Consider the following 12,393-nt stretch of genomic DNA (forward strand, 5'->3'; position numbering starts at 1 on the left):
AGGTTGAAGTTAGCTCCTCAATGGTCATAAGTTCGAGTTCTCTCAGGATCATTGGAGGCTTACATAATCATTTACTTAAATACCCGTGAGATTAATCAAGATATACACAAGCTGATCTGAACATTCACATTAATAATAATAAAAAAATCCATCATGCCAAATGCATTCAATAGGCAAGAAGAGAAATGCTAGATTAATTATTTTTTATTCAAATCATTCAAGTTATTTTTTCCAAACTACCCTACTCAATTATTATTTTTCTTATTCAAACCATTCACGTTTTGGACTTTGAATTCTTTTTTTTCCCCACATATTTCATTTTTTTAAGAAAAACAAAATTAATACTAGATTAATTATTTTTAAAATAAATCTATTGCCCTAAAAAGAATTATCATCTTTCAGTAATAGTAATATTCCACCATGCCAAAGGAATTCATCAGGCAAGAAGAGAAATGCTAAAACCGGTGCTTCGAGAAAAATAAAAAGCTTTCTTTGACGTGTGAAGCTAGAGAATCAGATATTTTGGTGAAGAACATGCAGCTAATTAAGCCATGATTTCTATTGAGCTGGTATGATGGAGGACCTGTCCCTGAGCACCGGCCACGAGATTCAGCTTCTTCAGATTTGGTTTGACTTTTTAGGCAAGCACCTATCAACTGACGGCAAGGTCAATTTGAAATAGTAATCAAGTACACTTTTTCTCACCTAATTTAGCAGCCCTATAAAGAATAGTGGTCGTGAAACAAGGATCGTCAGCATGCACCAAAACCAAATCTAACAAATTTAACCATGGGGAATCGATCGCACAAGTAACTGAAGCCATAAAAACAGAACAGAAACAAAAGAAAAGGAAAGGAACAGTTCGCATCTAAGAACACTAAAAAAAATCATTTCCGAATTTGAAATGGCCAGTGCAATACAGAATTCTGTTTTCAAGTGCAAAGAGATGCTCCTCTACATCATTCAACATCTTAACAAGTGAGGAAAACAAGTGAAGGAAAGGTGATATTAAGCATAAAATAAACTCCCACGTATAAAAACAGTTATAATCTAAGTGATTTGGTATTTTTGAGATCAGAGGCAGTTACCAAATTGCAAAACTTGCCAAACTAATATCGACATAACTTGCATGGTATGGCAAGCATGGTAAAGTACAAGTTGTGAAGCCTTGGAACGGAAGAGTGATTCAGTCATTCAAATTTTGCCCCAGACATGATTTTCATAAGTTCAATCGATTCTTGACTTCATCAACGAAAGCACTTAAAGGTACCTCTTCCTCTATTTTGGTCTCAAGGTTCCTTATTTTTACCTTCCCTGTCTCCAGCTCCCTATCCCTGACGAGTACCATCCATGGGATTTTTGAATCATTTGCGCGGCTAATGATCTTATCAAATCTTGTACTGACAACAAATTCAGCTTTCAGCTTGGCACTCCACAGCTTACTGGTCAGCTCTGCAGCTAGAGGTATTTTACTTTTGTTTCCCATAATGCCCAGCAGAACCTGGGTTTCAGTAGGCCGGGTTGTCTGCCAACACCAAAAACAACAGGAGAGTACATTAGTGCCTCCATTTTTTTCTGGACAAAAGAATGATGGTAGTTTCTTCAACATGGTGAGCAAATAAAAGTTTACCTTCACAGAACATGGATCATATCAAGTGTCTTTGAAAATAGCACAAGTGATTTAATTTCAAGCATAAGCAGAACTTATAACATGTCATATAATGGAAGAATGTGCCACATCCAGAACAAAATATAAAGAAAATAAGTGCAGAGTTTCCATTACAAATGAAGATTTCTTTCATGTCTCTGCCATGGTAGCATTAAAATGATTAATATATTAATTTGTGGCTTCTTGCGTTAGAAAAAGAATGTTACAGGTAAATATGACTTATTTGCACTAAACGGTCTATTTGATATTAAAGTGTCTGCACATGTTCTCTGGGCCATGGAGAAGTTATCTTAGGATCAAAATCACATCTCTGAAGGTATTGGGCAAACAATTGGGATAGCTATAGAAAAAACTCCCATGCTGATGATTGTTTGATCGATAGTCCTTGTACTTACAGATTGATGGTGAAAAAGAAAGCACATTAAACATAACTTAAAGCATTAGATTTGGGGGCAGTAGGCAATGCAAAGAAAAAAAGCATTGATTGTGATGCGCAAGTGTTAGTGGGTGCAAATGTGGTAAAACAATGAGGAATGAGGGAAAATTATGAAATTCAGAGAAATAGAATCTTATGATAAAATCAGTTCATCCCTACTTTTCATTCTAATGTGAACAATCTCAAACAATGGGGGAGAGATTCTTAACAAAAATCCAGACAAGTCTGCTACCTGGTTAAATAGATTTATTTAATGTAGAAAGAAAGATTCTAATTCTTCTCAAATAATAACGCCTTTCTCCAAAAAAATTGCTTATTTTATTAACATTCACTGAACTCTGACAGAAGAATTTTAGTAATCATATGATATAATATGTGGTCTCAATGATTTTTCACAATTGAATTCTGACACAAGTTCAACACTAAATGATGACAATGAAATATTATGACCTTTTTACCCCAGATATGTAAGAATGACATGCAATGCTATTCTCACCTCATTCCGGTCCTTCTGCAGCTGCTCCATTATAGCAAATACTCGCTCGATACCAAGACTGACCCCAACAGCTGGAACTGGTTTTGAACCAAACATTCCTATAAGGTTGTCATATCGCCCCCCAGCAGCAATTGAACCGACCTGGTGGCAAAAATATTTAGTAACCATTTAAATTTGAGAGACAAAATTGCATTTATTGACAATAAGGAAAATAATATTAAAAAGGGTCAAGTAGAAAAGAAGAGAGAGCATGTGTCTGACCAATGAGCTACTTTTGGTATTTGAAATCAAGATAAGTGCAATACACAGCTCTGAATAGGCATGGGTGTGATTCCAAGAATCCTTTATATTTTCCAGGTTAATCTTAATACCAAATCTAACATATCAAAATTTCAAAGCATTTCACAGGCTCGAATGTAGCATGGGAATATTAGATGAAAAATGAATTACACCTTGCCCAAAACTAAATGGAACAAAGAAAAACAATTTCGAATTCACCAACTAAAACCAATCTCTAGTCATTCCATCTAGCCTTAAGCCCCAACCAATCAATGCTAAAGTTTCATGGCACTCATAGAACATTCTAGTGTCAATTCCCAATCTTAAAAGCCAACCCAGCTTTCTTCCCTTCATGTTCTTCCAACTTTCTTAGCATTCATCTTTTCATACTAAAATGAACTTCTATGAGGTCTACTCTAAACAACGCAGTTATGGAATGCAAAGTACAAAGAAGAACTACATGCAACTGACAACTCCCAATTTATCATAACTTAGTTTAGAGTTCTGATCCCACTCTTAATCATTACTAAGATTTTCAGATTTTTCCAGAAATTCTGAAAGCATAGATCTTAACACAAGGAACCAAATTTAATTAAAGCTCTTCCCAACACCAAATATCAAGCTCAAGTTCAAGACACGACTATGAACCCTTGTCAAAGGTTGAATGATAATGTACCCTTTAGAGGAATCATTACCAGCATACTCTGCACTCAGACACCCTATTTATAGATTATTGGAAGCTCATTTGACACAAGTGGGTTATCAAAAACTGGTATCTGCAGATTTAATTCGCATTATAAAATTAATAGCAATTGGTCCCTGGGTGAAAATCAATTACACAACTACTTTGAAATCATCATTGATCATATAACTCTACATGCATTTCTTTGGTTTCTTTTCTTTTTCCCTTAACGAAGAAGATTAAGGAGTTGAATATAAACCTAGCATCGTTAAGGATGTCAATATTCTCCCAAACTTTTCATTGTTAGAATATCCTCCAGATAATCTCATGATTTTTACTGAATAATGAAAAAAATGAAATGGAACATTTGATTATTCCTTGAAGAGATTTGAATTGTTCGAAAGCTCATTATAACCACTGTTTATGAGGGCACACCTTTGACTCTATTTTTATGAGAGCACATTGACTAATAGAACTTGGAAGACAAAATGTTGACAATAAAATTTATGAATGCATCAATAAACTCCTTGCTAATTTGATCAATATCTTCACATCTCTATCTAAAGTTTATTTGATTAAAGCTTCTCACTTGAGAGAAATTTTTATTAAACTTTAATAATGTGCCATTTTTGAAAATTATGCTGGGTTCACTAATGGTATATGCATAGAATAAGTAAAAACAGATCATATTCTAATCACTTCACAGTTATTATTCATGTTCTCAATGATTTTCAAATAACTAAAATCCCATCGTAACTTTCTTCAAAGTAACATGCACTAAGCACCTCCTCAAACATTTTAACAAGTAAAGATAGATCATATTCTAATCACTTCACAGTTATAATTCAGTTTCTCAATGATTTTCAAATAACTAAAATCCCACCCTAACTTTCTTCAAAGTAACATGCACTAAGCACCTCCTCAAGCATTAAAATGTGGAACTAAGAGAGTGTAAACAATGAAAACCAACTTTACATCTAATATGAGATGGTAAAATTCAAGAAAAGGTGGCATAAAAATGATTCTTTACCTGTGTAGTCCCTTTAAAAACAGCTTCAAAAATGACTCCGGTATAATAATCAAGCCCTCTGGCAAGGCTTAAATCAAAAACCACTTTGTCAATGCACTTTGATCTTTCAAGAGCATCAAACAAAATTTCCAACTCATCCAGTGCACGACTAGAAGAAGCGTTTTGTAAAAACTCACTGCCTTCCTGTTTAAGCTTTGATAATAATTCCTTAGGAGAATCCTTTTCCTTCACAAAAGTACCAATTCTGTCTGCTGTCTCAACAGCTAACCCCTTCTCTTCCACCTAGAGAACATTTTGAAGGTCATATTGTGAAACAAAACAAATATTCATTTAAGGCTCATGTCTAAACATACAATTGGTATACATTTAATACAAAGAGAAACAAATAAATTAACAATAAACATTAATCAAGTGTAGCATAAAAGGAGCATAAAATAGATTCAAGATACTGATGGGAAATTACTTATAGGGAAAAAAAAAAGGAAAAATAAATTCAAGGAAACAGAAAGGTGTATACTTGGACATAAAATAATTTTTTAAAAAAAAACACTTAAACTATGCAAGTGCAAACATACCATCTACAAAGTAGACAATCTCAACACTGAAAATGCACTTCATTAATTTACAAAAACAGCCAAAAGAACCAACAAATAATTGCCAATCTGGCATGTTTCAGTCATAAATAAATGGCAATAATAAATTAGTGAAAAGATGTCCCCTTACTGTATGAATAGAATATAAAGTCAACCAGCTACATATGAATAGGATCAGATACATATTCAAGCTTGTCATATACCCTTACCATTTCTTTCTTAACCTGCTCAAATGATTGCTTGTCCAGTTTGTCAATACTTGAACAAATGGTTCCGAATTTTTCAGGAGGCACTCCACATATTTCCAACATACCATCCAGCAACTTCCGATGGTTTAATTTAACCTGATTAAAAACAGATAAAGAACACCTAGTCAACAAGCACTTAGATAGACAGCTGGTGGTATACTTAAATTGTGGGGTAATCAGCAAGAAGACAAGCCAAAGCAGCCAATGTGACAAATAAGGAAACAAAATAAAAAGGAGATCCTTAAGAATTTGCATGCCTGACACATTCTACACCCCTTAAAGGTCTATCACCCTGTAGATAGACAACAGGTGGTGTACTTAATTGGGCTCTATAGTTATTAATCAAGCAACCAAGCCAACTCTTGGCTGTTTTCAGATGACTTGTCTCTATGTAAATAAGAGAAGAATTCTCCTTTAGATAGATAGAGATCCAATTTCTGGGGCATTGAAAGAACATCAGACACTTAACAACGAATTATTTGAGCCGTCAGCCAAATTCATCAACTTCAACATTGACTAATGCAGGTGCAATCAAAGGTACATTTATTAGAATAATACTTATGGGTAACTAAGATATAGTTAGTGATAAATTTGATAAATAGCTTTACTGTTTTTGTCAACATATCAACAACTTCAATGACATGCATGTTTTAAAATGTTAACACATTATTTAACTTTACCATTGACCAATGCAGGTAGAATCAAAGGTACATTTATTAGAATAGTACTTATGGGTAACTAAGATATAGTTGGTGATAAATTTGATAAATAGCTTTACTGTTTTTGTCAACGTATCAAAAACTTCAATGACATGCATGTTTTAAAATGTTAACACGTTATGTAACATCCTATAAAAGAAGACATATTGGTTCAATTATTATAGAAAACTGGATGAAAGAATGTATGACCAAACAATTAACATCTACAAGCGAAAGAATGAAACCATCACAGGCTATATAAAATTCAACATCACAAGTACAATTAAAGAAAAGACAGATCAGCCAGCATGAATTACCTCATAATCTCCAATGTCTAGCTCATCAAGCAATTCTGTCAAAACCTTCACTATCTCAAAGTCTGGTCCCATTTCTTCATATTGACCAGCAATATCAAAGTCACACTGATAAAATTCTCGGTATCTTCCTTTAGATGGGTTATCTCTTCTGTATACCTTAGCTATTTGATACCTTTTAAACGAAGTGATACCATTCATAGCCACATATCTAGCAAATGGAACAGTCAAGTCATACCGCAGAGAACAAAGCTCTCCACCCTGCAAAAGGTTGAAAAATCAATTTAATTTCCCAATAACTATGAATAATTCAAACCAGTTTATTCATACAAATGATCAAATGAAGTTTTAACAAGTCCATCAAAAAACCAAACCAGCCAATGGGTAAAACCAAAGTATAGAAATGAAATAATGAAATAATTATATAATTATGCAAATTCAATCAGAAATGAACCACTGCCCATGATTTGAAGAAACAAAAAAAAAATCCAAAAACAGGCAATTAGAATCCCAAGAAAAGGGCAAAACTACAGTTTCGCACTGTAAGAACAAAATTTTCCATCCAAACTACTCCTTTTCAACAGAAGTTCCATGCATTAAAAACAAAAGGAAGGAAGGAAGAAAAATCAATTTGGAGATATTTCAATTGGGTAAAAAGTCCATTTTAACTTGGACACCAGCCTACAGAAACAAAGCTTGAAAGTTATAACAGATTCACTTATACTTCACATTAACTGCAAAAGTCATTAAGCATATTAGTCCTGAAATTAAACACCACTTCACCTGTTTAATTTTCTTGTTTTGGCAGATGCATTAAAAAGGCTTAGATATACTCATTCAGAGAGACAGACACACAAACATAAGCAATGGTTAAACAATTACAGCAAAACCGCAATATCAATTGTATCAACTAATAATCATACATTACCTGGTCAGCGAGATCATAAATTAATTTTGAATCCTCCCCGTATTTTCCCATGAGAGTCTCTCTCAATTCAAAAGCAGGAGTGTCAAGGGAAGTGGCACCATGCCTCTTGAAAACATCTGCTATGATTGAAAATGCTCTTTCTCTTATCACCATTTGTTCATTTGCAAAATCACGAGTGCCCTAATACATAAAATGATATGCACAAAATAAGACTGCCAAACAAAATAGGATTGCTAAACTTCATTCAAAGCAAATTAGAAGCATGATAACAGTTAGACAACAGAAAACAAAAGATATCAATTATCATAAATAAACAGAACATTCAGAAGTTAATTGAAGTGTAGAAGGGAAAAAATATGTCCAGATAAAAATTTTCCTAACACAATAATATCCATCAAAATGGACAATAAAATGCCACTTCTAAATATATAATTACGAATACATCTATGCCCCTACTATTGGATGGTAAAAATGCAATATAATCTTTTCAGATTTAAAAAACGATTAAAGTCCAGAGAAGGAAAAGCAACAACCATAGAGAATATCATGAACTTGAGTATGTGATAATACTAAGCTGTTCACTTTGTTTGAAAAAGTTGTTCTCGCATCCTACTGCATAACTGACAATACCATAAAATCCCTAAAACGGCATATATTATTTTGGTACATAAATCCTAACTTGTTTCCACATTCAAGCATTCACCTCATTTAAAAAGAATACTGTACTTTAAGTTATCAATTAAAAAAACGAAAAATATGGCAAATATGCAACTCAGAGAGAATTGGATAAAACTTCAAACTGAATCGCCTTTGAAAAATATGTCTAGTCTATCTATCCCAAGTTTCCCATGCCAAACCGTGAAGTGAAATTCATTACCTTTGGAAGCTTAGGAAGTCTTCTACTTTCATTTCTTTCAACAATCTCCTTCACTTTCTGCACGAATTCATCAAACTCTGGTTGCTTTGGGCTAAAAAAGGACAAAAGATTCTCAACCCATTTCTCTAATATGTCCAAACTATCACCAGAACCCCCTCCAACAATCTGCAACCTATCTTTAATTAACTGCACAATCACACTAGTCCCTTTCCCTAAAACTGTCTTCTTTTTCTTCTTCTTCTCACTTTTCTTGTCGACTTTTGCCTCCCCTCCATTCACTTGACCACCAATTCCACTCATCAACTCAACACCCTCAAGAGCAAAAAACGCAGTTATCTCCTCCCACGCAACAATCTTCCATACAATCCCCAACAAACCATACACTCCATACCCAAACATTACATAATCCTCCTCGACAAGCAAATCGGTAACTGCCTTGTATCCGTTCATCAAATCATCCCTGCTAGGACATTTCTTCTCATACAAACTCACCAACCCGCTTCTCAAAACCTCATTCCCCGTCACATCCAAATTCATTTTAACCCGACACAAACTACTCTTCCCCAAAAACAGCAACGCCACTGCCAACCCTGACACCGTGGTCCCCACTGCCTTTCCAGACCCGCCGCTCGATCCTTTCACCCCTGAATTCAACTCAACTCGAACCATTGTATGCAACGCCTTCACCACCTCCCTCAACCTCCCATTAACTTTCGGAATTTCCGAAACCGCCTCACTCTCTCCTCTCTTATTCGAATCATACCCAACAAGCAAAACCTTCATATCACTCGCAACCGTAGCTGCCTCCTTATCAACAAACCCATCACCACTATCCACACCGTCAAACGACCTGGCATCTGCTTTCACCGCCTCACACGACAACGCAGCAACGGCATCATCAACAACACCCAACCCCATCCCTTCATGATCCAAAATCGCACAAACCCCATACAATTCCGCATTGGATACCTCAATGACAAGTCTCTCCTCCTCAGTCACCTCAACATCCAACCCTTGGGCTTCACTTCCAAATTTATTCGAATTTAGGGTTTCTGCGATCAAATTAGGGAGAAACGTACGTACATTAGAGGAATTCGTGTAGTGAAGGAGCTTATTGAGGAGGACAGTAAGGTAAGCGCGAGTTTCAATTAGGTTCGAGGCTTTGTTGGGGATTAGAGAGATCGACTGGAGTGGTTTCTGAGGGTTTCTGTTTTGATTAGTGAGTCTATCGAGTGCTGATGAGTCAATGCGTACCAGAGCGTGGCCTGTGGCGATGGTGTAGACGGAAGTGGAGGTTAAAGCAGAGCCTTTGCCTCCAATGATGATCATTTTTAGCTCATCTCTATATGCTGCCATTGCTGGAGCTTTTGAGCGTATGAGAGATAGGGTGTTGTCTTCAGGTGGTGTAATGGGAAGAGAGGGGTGGCGTTAGGGTTTTATTAGATTTTAACTGCTGCTTTATAATCTGTACGATGTTGAATAATGGAGTGACTGATTCGTTACCCGCGTTATGCCGAGCCGAACCCAGCTTTTTTCAATTAAAGAATATATTTGTTTTCTGAAAGTGGTTTTTCAAAACTTTTTTTTTTTTTTGTATATTTATTATTAGAAAAGTTGGTTAATGAAAAATATTTTTCAGTCAAAGAAAAATTTAGCTTGATTTCTAAAAAAGTGTTTTTCTAAAAAATAGTGGAAAACACTTTTCCGGAAGTTATGAAAAATTTAGAAATATCATATTATTTACTGATTATATCAAATTTGATCCTCAAACTTTGGATTGCTATATATATTTTGTTTTGAATATTTATTTTTCAATTTCATCTCTTAAAATTTAATTTTTATATTAACTTTGGTTCTCATTTTTATAATTTTTATTTGCTTTTTCCTTATTATTTTTTTATTGAAATTTTTTATTTATCAAATTTGATCCTCATTCTTTTGATTGTTACTTATTTTATTTGAAATAATTTATGAAATGTTAATTATTATTATTATTTTAATTTCTTCATCTTTTTTTTTTTAGATTTGATCTCTATTATTTTGATTATTATTTATTTTATTTGAGATAATTTATGAAATTATATTTTTTTTTCAATTTCATTCTCATTCAACTTTTTAATTTGTAAGATTTGTTTCTCGTTATTTTAATAAACTTGAGAAAAATAAAACATTAATAAGTTATTTTCCAACTCATTTTCCATGACATAACCAAACACTGGAAAGTGTTTTCCAACTTATTTTTCATTACACTACCAAACATCAGAAAATAATTCACTTTCCAAAAGAAAATTACTTTCCAGCAAACAAACGAGGCCTAAGTAAGATGCTCAAGTAATTGTAACATTTTTTTTTTATAAAAAAAAGCAAGTCGAATCGAAGAGTTGGATAATTAATTTTATTGGTTTTAATAAGCCTGATAAAAAAAAGACAATAATATTATATAAATCTAACAAAAGAGTCTACCTCTCTTAAGCCATGATATTTACAACTCAATAATTTTATATAAAAATAGAATTAAAAAAAATTATAAATAAAAATCTAAGAAAAAACTAAGTTAATTAAAACTACCATTTCAAACTCATTATTTAAGTTTTGAGATCAAAATTATCCCATAAAAAACAAACCTAAAAAAATTATGAAGTCAAATTCCTGATGAACAAAATAGGAAATGAAATTGAAAAAGAAATTTTCAATAAAAAAAAGATTTAAAACAAAACAAATCACAATTAAAAGAATAATGATCAAATTTGACATAAAAATAAAATAAAATAAAATTTTGAACATGCAATTGAAAAACAAATTTAATTAAGAAAATAATTTAAAAAATAGTAATCCAAATAATGAGATCCAAATCTGAAAAATAAAAAAATCAAAGAATAATGAAATTGAAAGAAAATTTTAATTCAATGAATTTTTTAAAATAAAACAAATACTAATAAAAAAAACATATATCAAATTTAAAGGAAAAACAAAATGAAAGGCTAATTCAAAAAGTTATAGGATCAAGCGCGAAAATCGAAAAAATAGAAAAAAAATGGGGAAATAGAATAAGTCGTCAGTACTAAATTGGAGGTTGGTTGGTCACATGCGCAGTCTAGGAATTAAAGGGTCATCGTGATAATTCAAACAACGTTGTGAAAAATGATGTTTTGTTGCTGGACAGCATCGTATGTGTTACCTAAAGAGCGAGAACGTAACCATGCATGTATACATGAACAATACGAGTCATAAACCTTTTAATATTAAATAATATTTTATATTTGTTAAAATATTAAATTACCTTTGATCCACCTTGATAATAATAATAAAAAAAAAAACCAAAACGCCGAAAATCTAGTTCAAGAGAAATGTAATCATTTTACTTTGCTGTTAAAAGGGAAAAGTCAAAACAACCCCGTTATGCCATTTTAATATTTTTTGTTGTAAAGAGTATGTTAGTTTTACTGTGAAACAAATTACAGAAATACCTTATTACCTCCAATGGTCGAGCTATTTTGTTTTTGTTGAGAAGAGCAAAAACATCATTTTATCGTTTTAATCCATAGTATCAATGAGTTTACAGCTATAATGAACATCGGTATAATATTTTATCTACCTATTTTATTTACTTTTTAAAGCTATTTTTTTACACCCGAGTCATATAATTCAAGAATAAAATTTAATCTTGATTAAAAATAAATTAAAAATTGATTTAATTTTAAAATATGCTTATTATTGAATTAAAATAAATTTTAGCCATTAACTTTTATATATATACACACACACACACACTTCATAAGGGGACTTTTTATATGTTCATCCATGTCACTAATCATTTAAAATTAATTAATAAATACTAAAATCAAATGAAAATTAATAAAAAATTTAAACCAACAGGAGTTAGTTTTACTGTTTCTATGAATAAATAGTGAAACTGACTACTTAACTGGCAGTTTTTTTTTCTTGTTCTTCTTTTATTTTGTCCCTTCATTTTCTTTCATTTTTCTCCTTTTTTTTTTCAATTTCATTCTTTAATAGTTTTTTTATTTTGAATTTGTCTTCATGATTTATTTCGGTTTGCTTTCTATAAGGTTGTTGCAATCCCAAATAAACATCATGATATTTGATTTATGCTCAATTTTATAAGCATCTATTTTCATTCTC

The 12,393-nt window shown here is 32.6% G+C and overlaps 1 protein-coding gene across 1 annotated transcript; it reads right to left on the minus strand.

Annotated features, from left to right (window-relative positions):
* Nucleotides 1–867: 867 nt before the first annotated feature.
* Nucleotides 868–9,717, minus strand: LOC7455249 (histidine--tRNA ligase, cytoplasmic). The gene is made up of 7 exons (XM_002325903.4): nt 8,251–9,717; nt 7,374–7,553; nt 6,449–6,706; nt 5,395–5,529; nt 4,593–4,874; nt 2,602–2,742; nt 868–1,525 (listed from the first exon to the last, which is right to left on the minus strand). The coding sequence occupies exons 1-7, from the start codon at nt 9,604–9,606 to the stop codon at nt 1,220–1,222; spliced, it is 2,658 nt and encodes an 885-aa protein (XP_002325939.2). The 5' UTR covers nt 9,607–9,717; the 3' UTR covers nt 868–1,219.
* Nucleotides 9,718–12,393: the final 2,676 nt, after the last annotated feature.

The sequence above is a fragment of the Populus trichocarpa genome, chromosome 19 (assembly GCF_000002775.5).
Source record: "Populus trichocarpa isolate Nisqually-1 chromosome 19, P.trichocarpa_v4.1, whole genome shotgun sequence".
NCBI classification, from domain to species: domain Eukaryota; kingdom Viridiplantae; phylum Streptophyta; class Magnoliopsida; order Malpighiales; family Salicaceae; genus Populus; species Populus trichocarpa.

Bases quoted from the DNA above. Each gene is read 5' to 3' on its own strand.
- LOC7455249 (XM_002325903.4), bottom strand. From the start codon at position 9,606: ATGGCAGCATATAGAGATGAGCTAAAAATGATCATCATTGGAGGCAAA. The intron at 6,707-7,373 runs GTAATGTATGAT...AACCTTTTGCAG, and splicing joins TTTATGATCTCGCTGACCAG to GGTGGAGAGCTTTGTTCTCT. The intron at 2,743-4,592 runs GTAAAGAATCAT...TTTTGCCACCAG, and splicing joins TTTTTAAAGGGACTACACAG to GTCGGTTCAATTGCTGCTGG.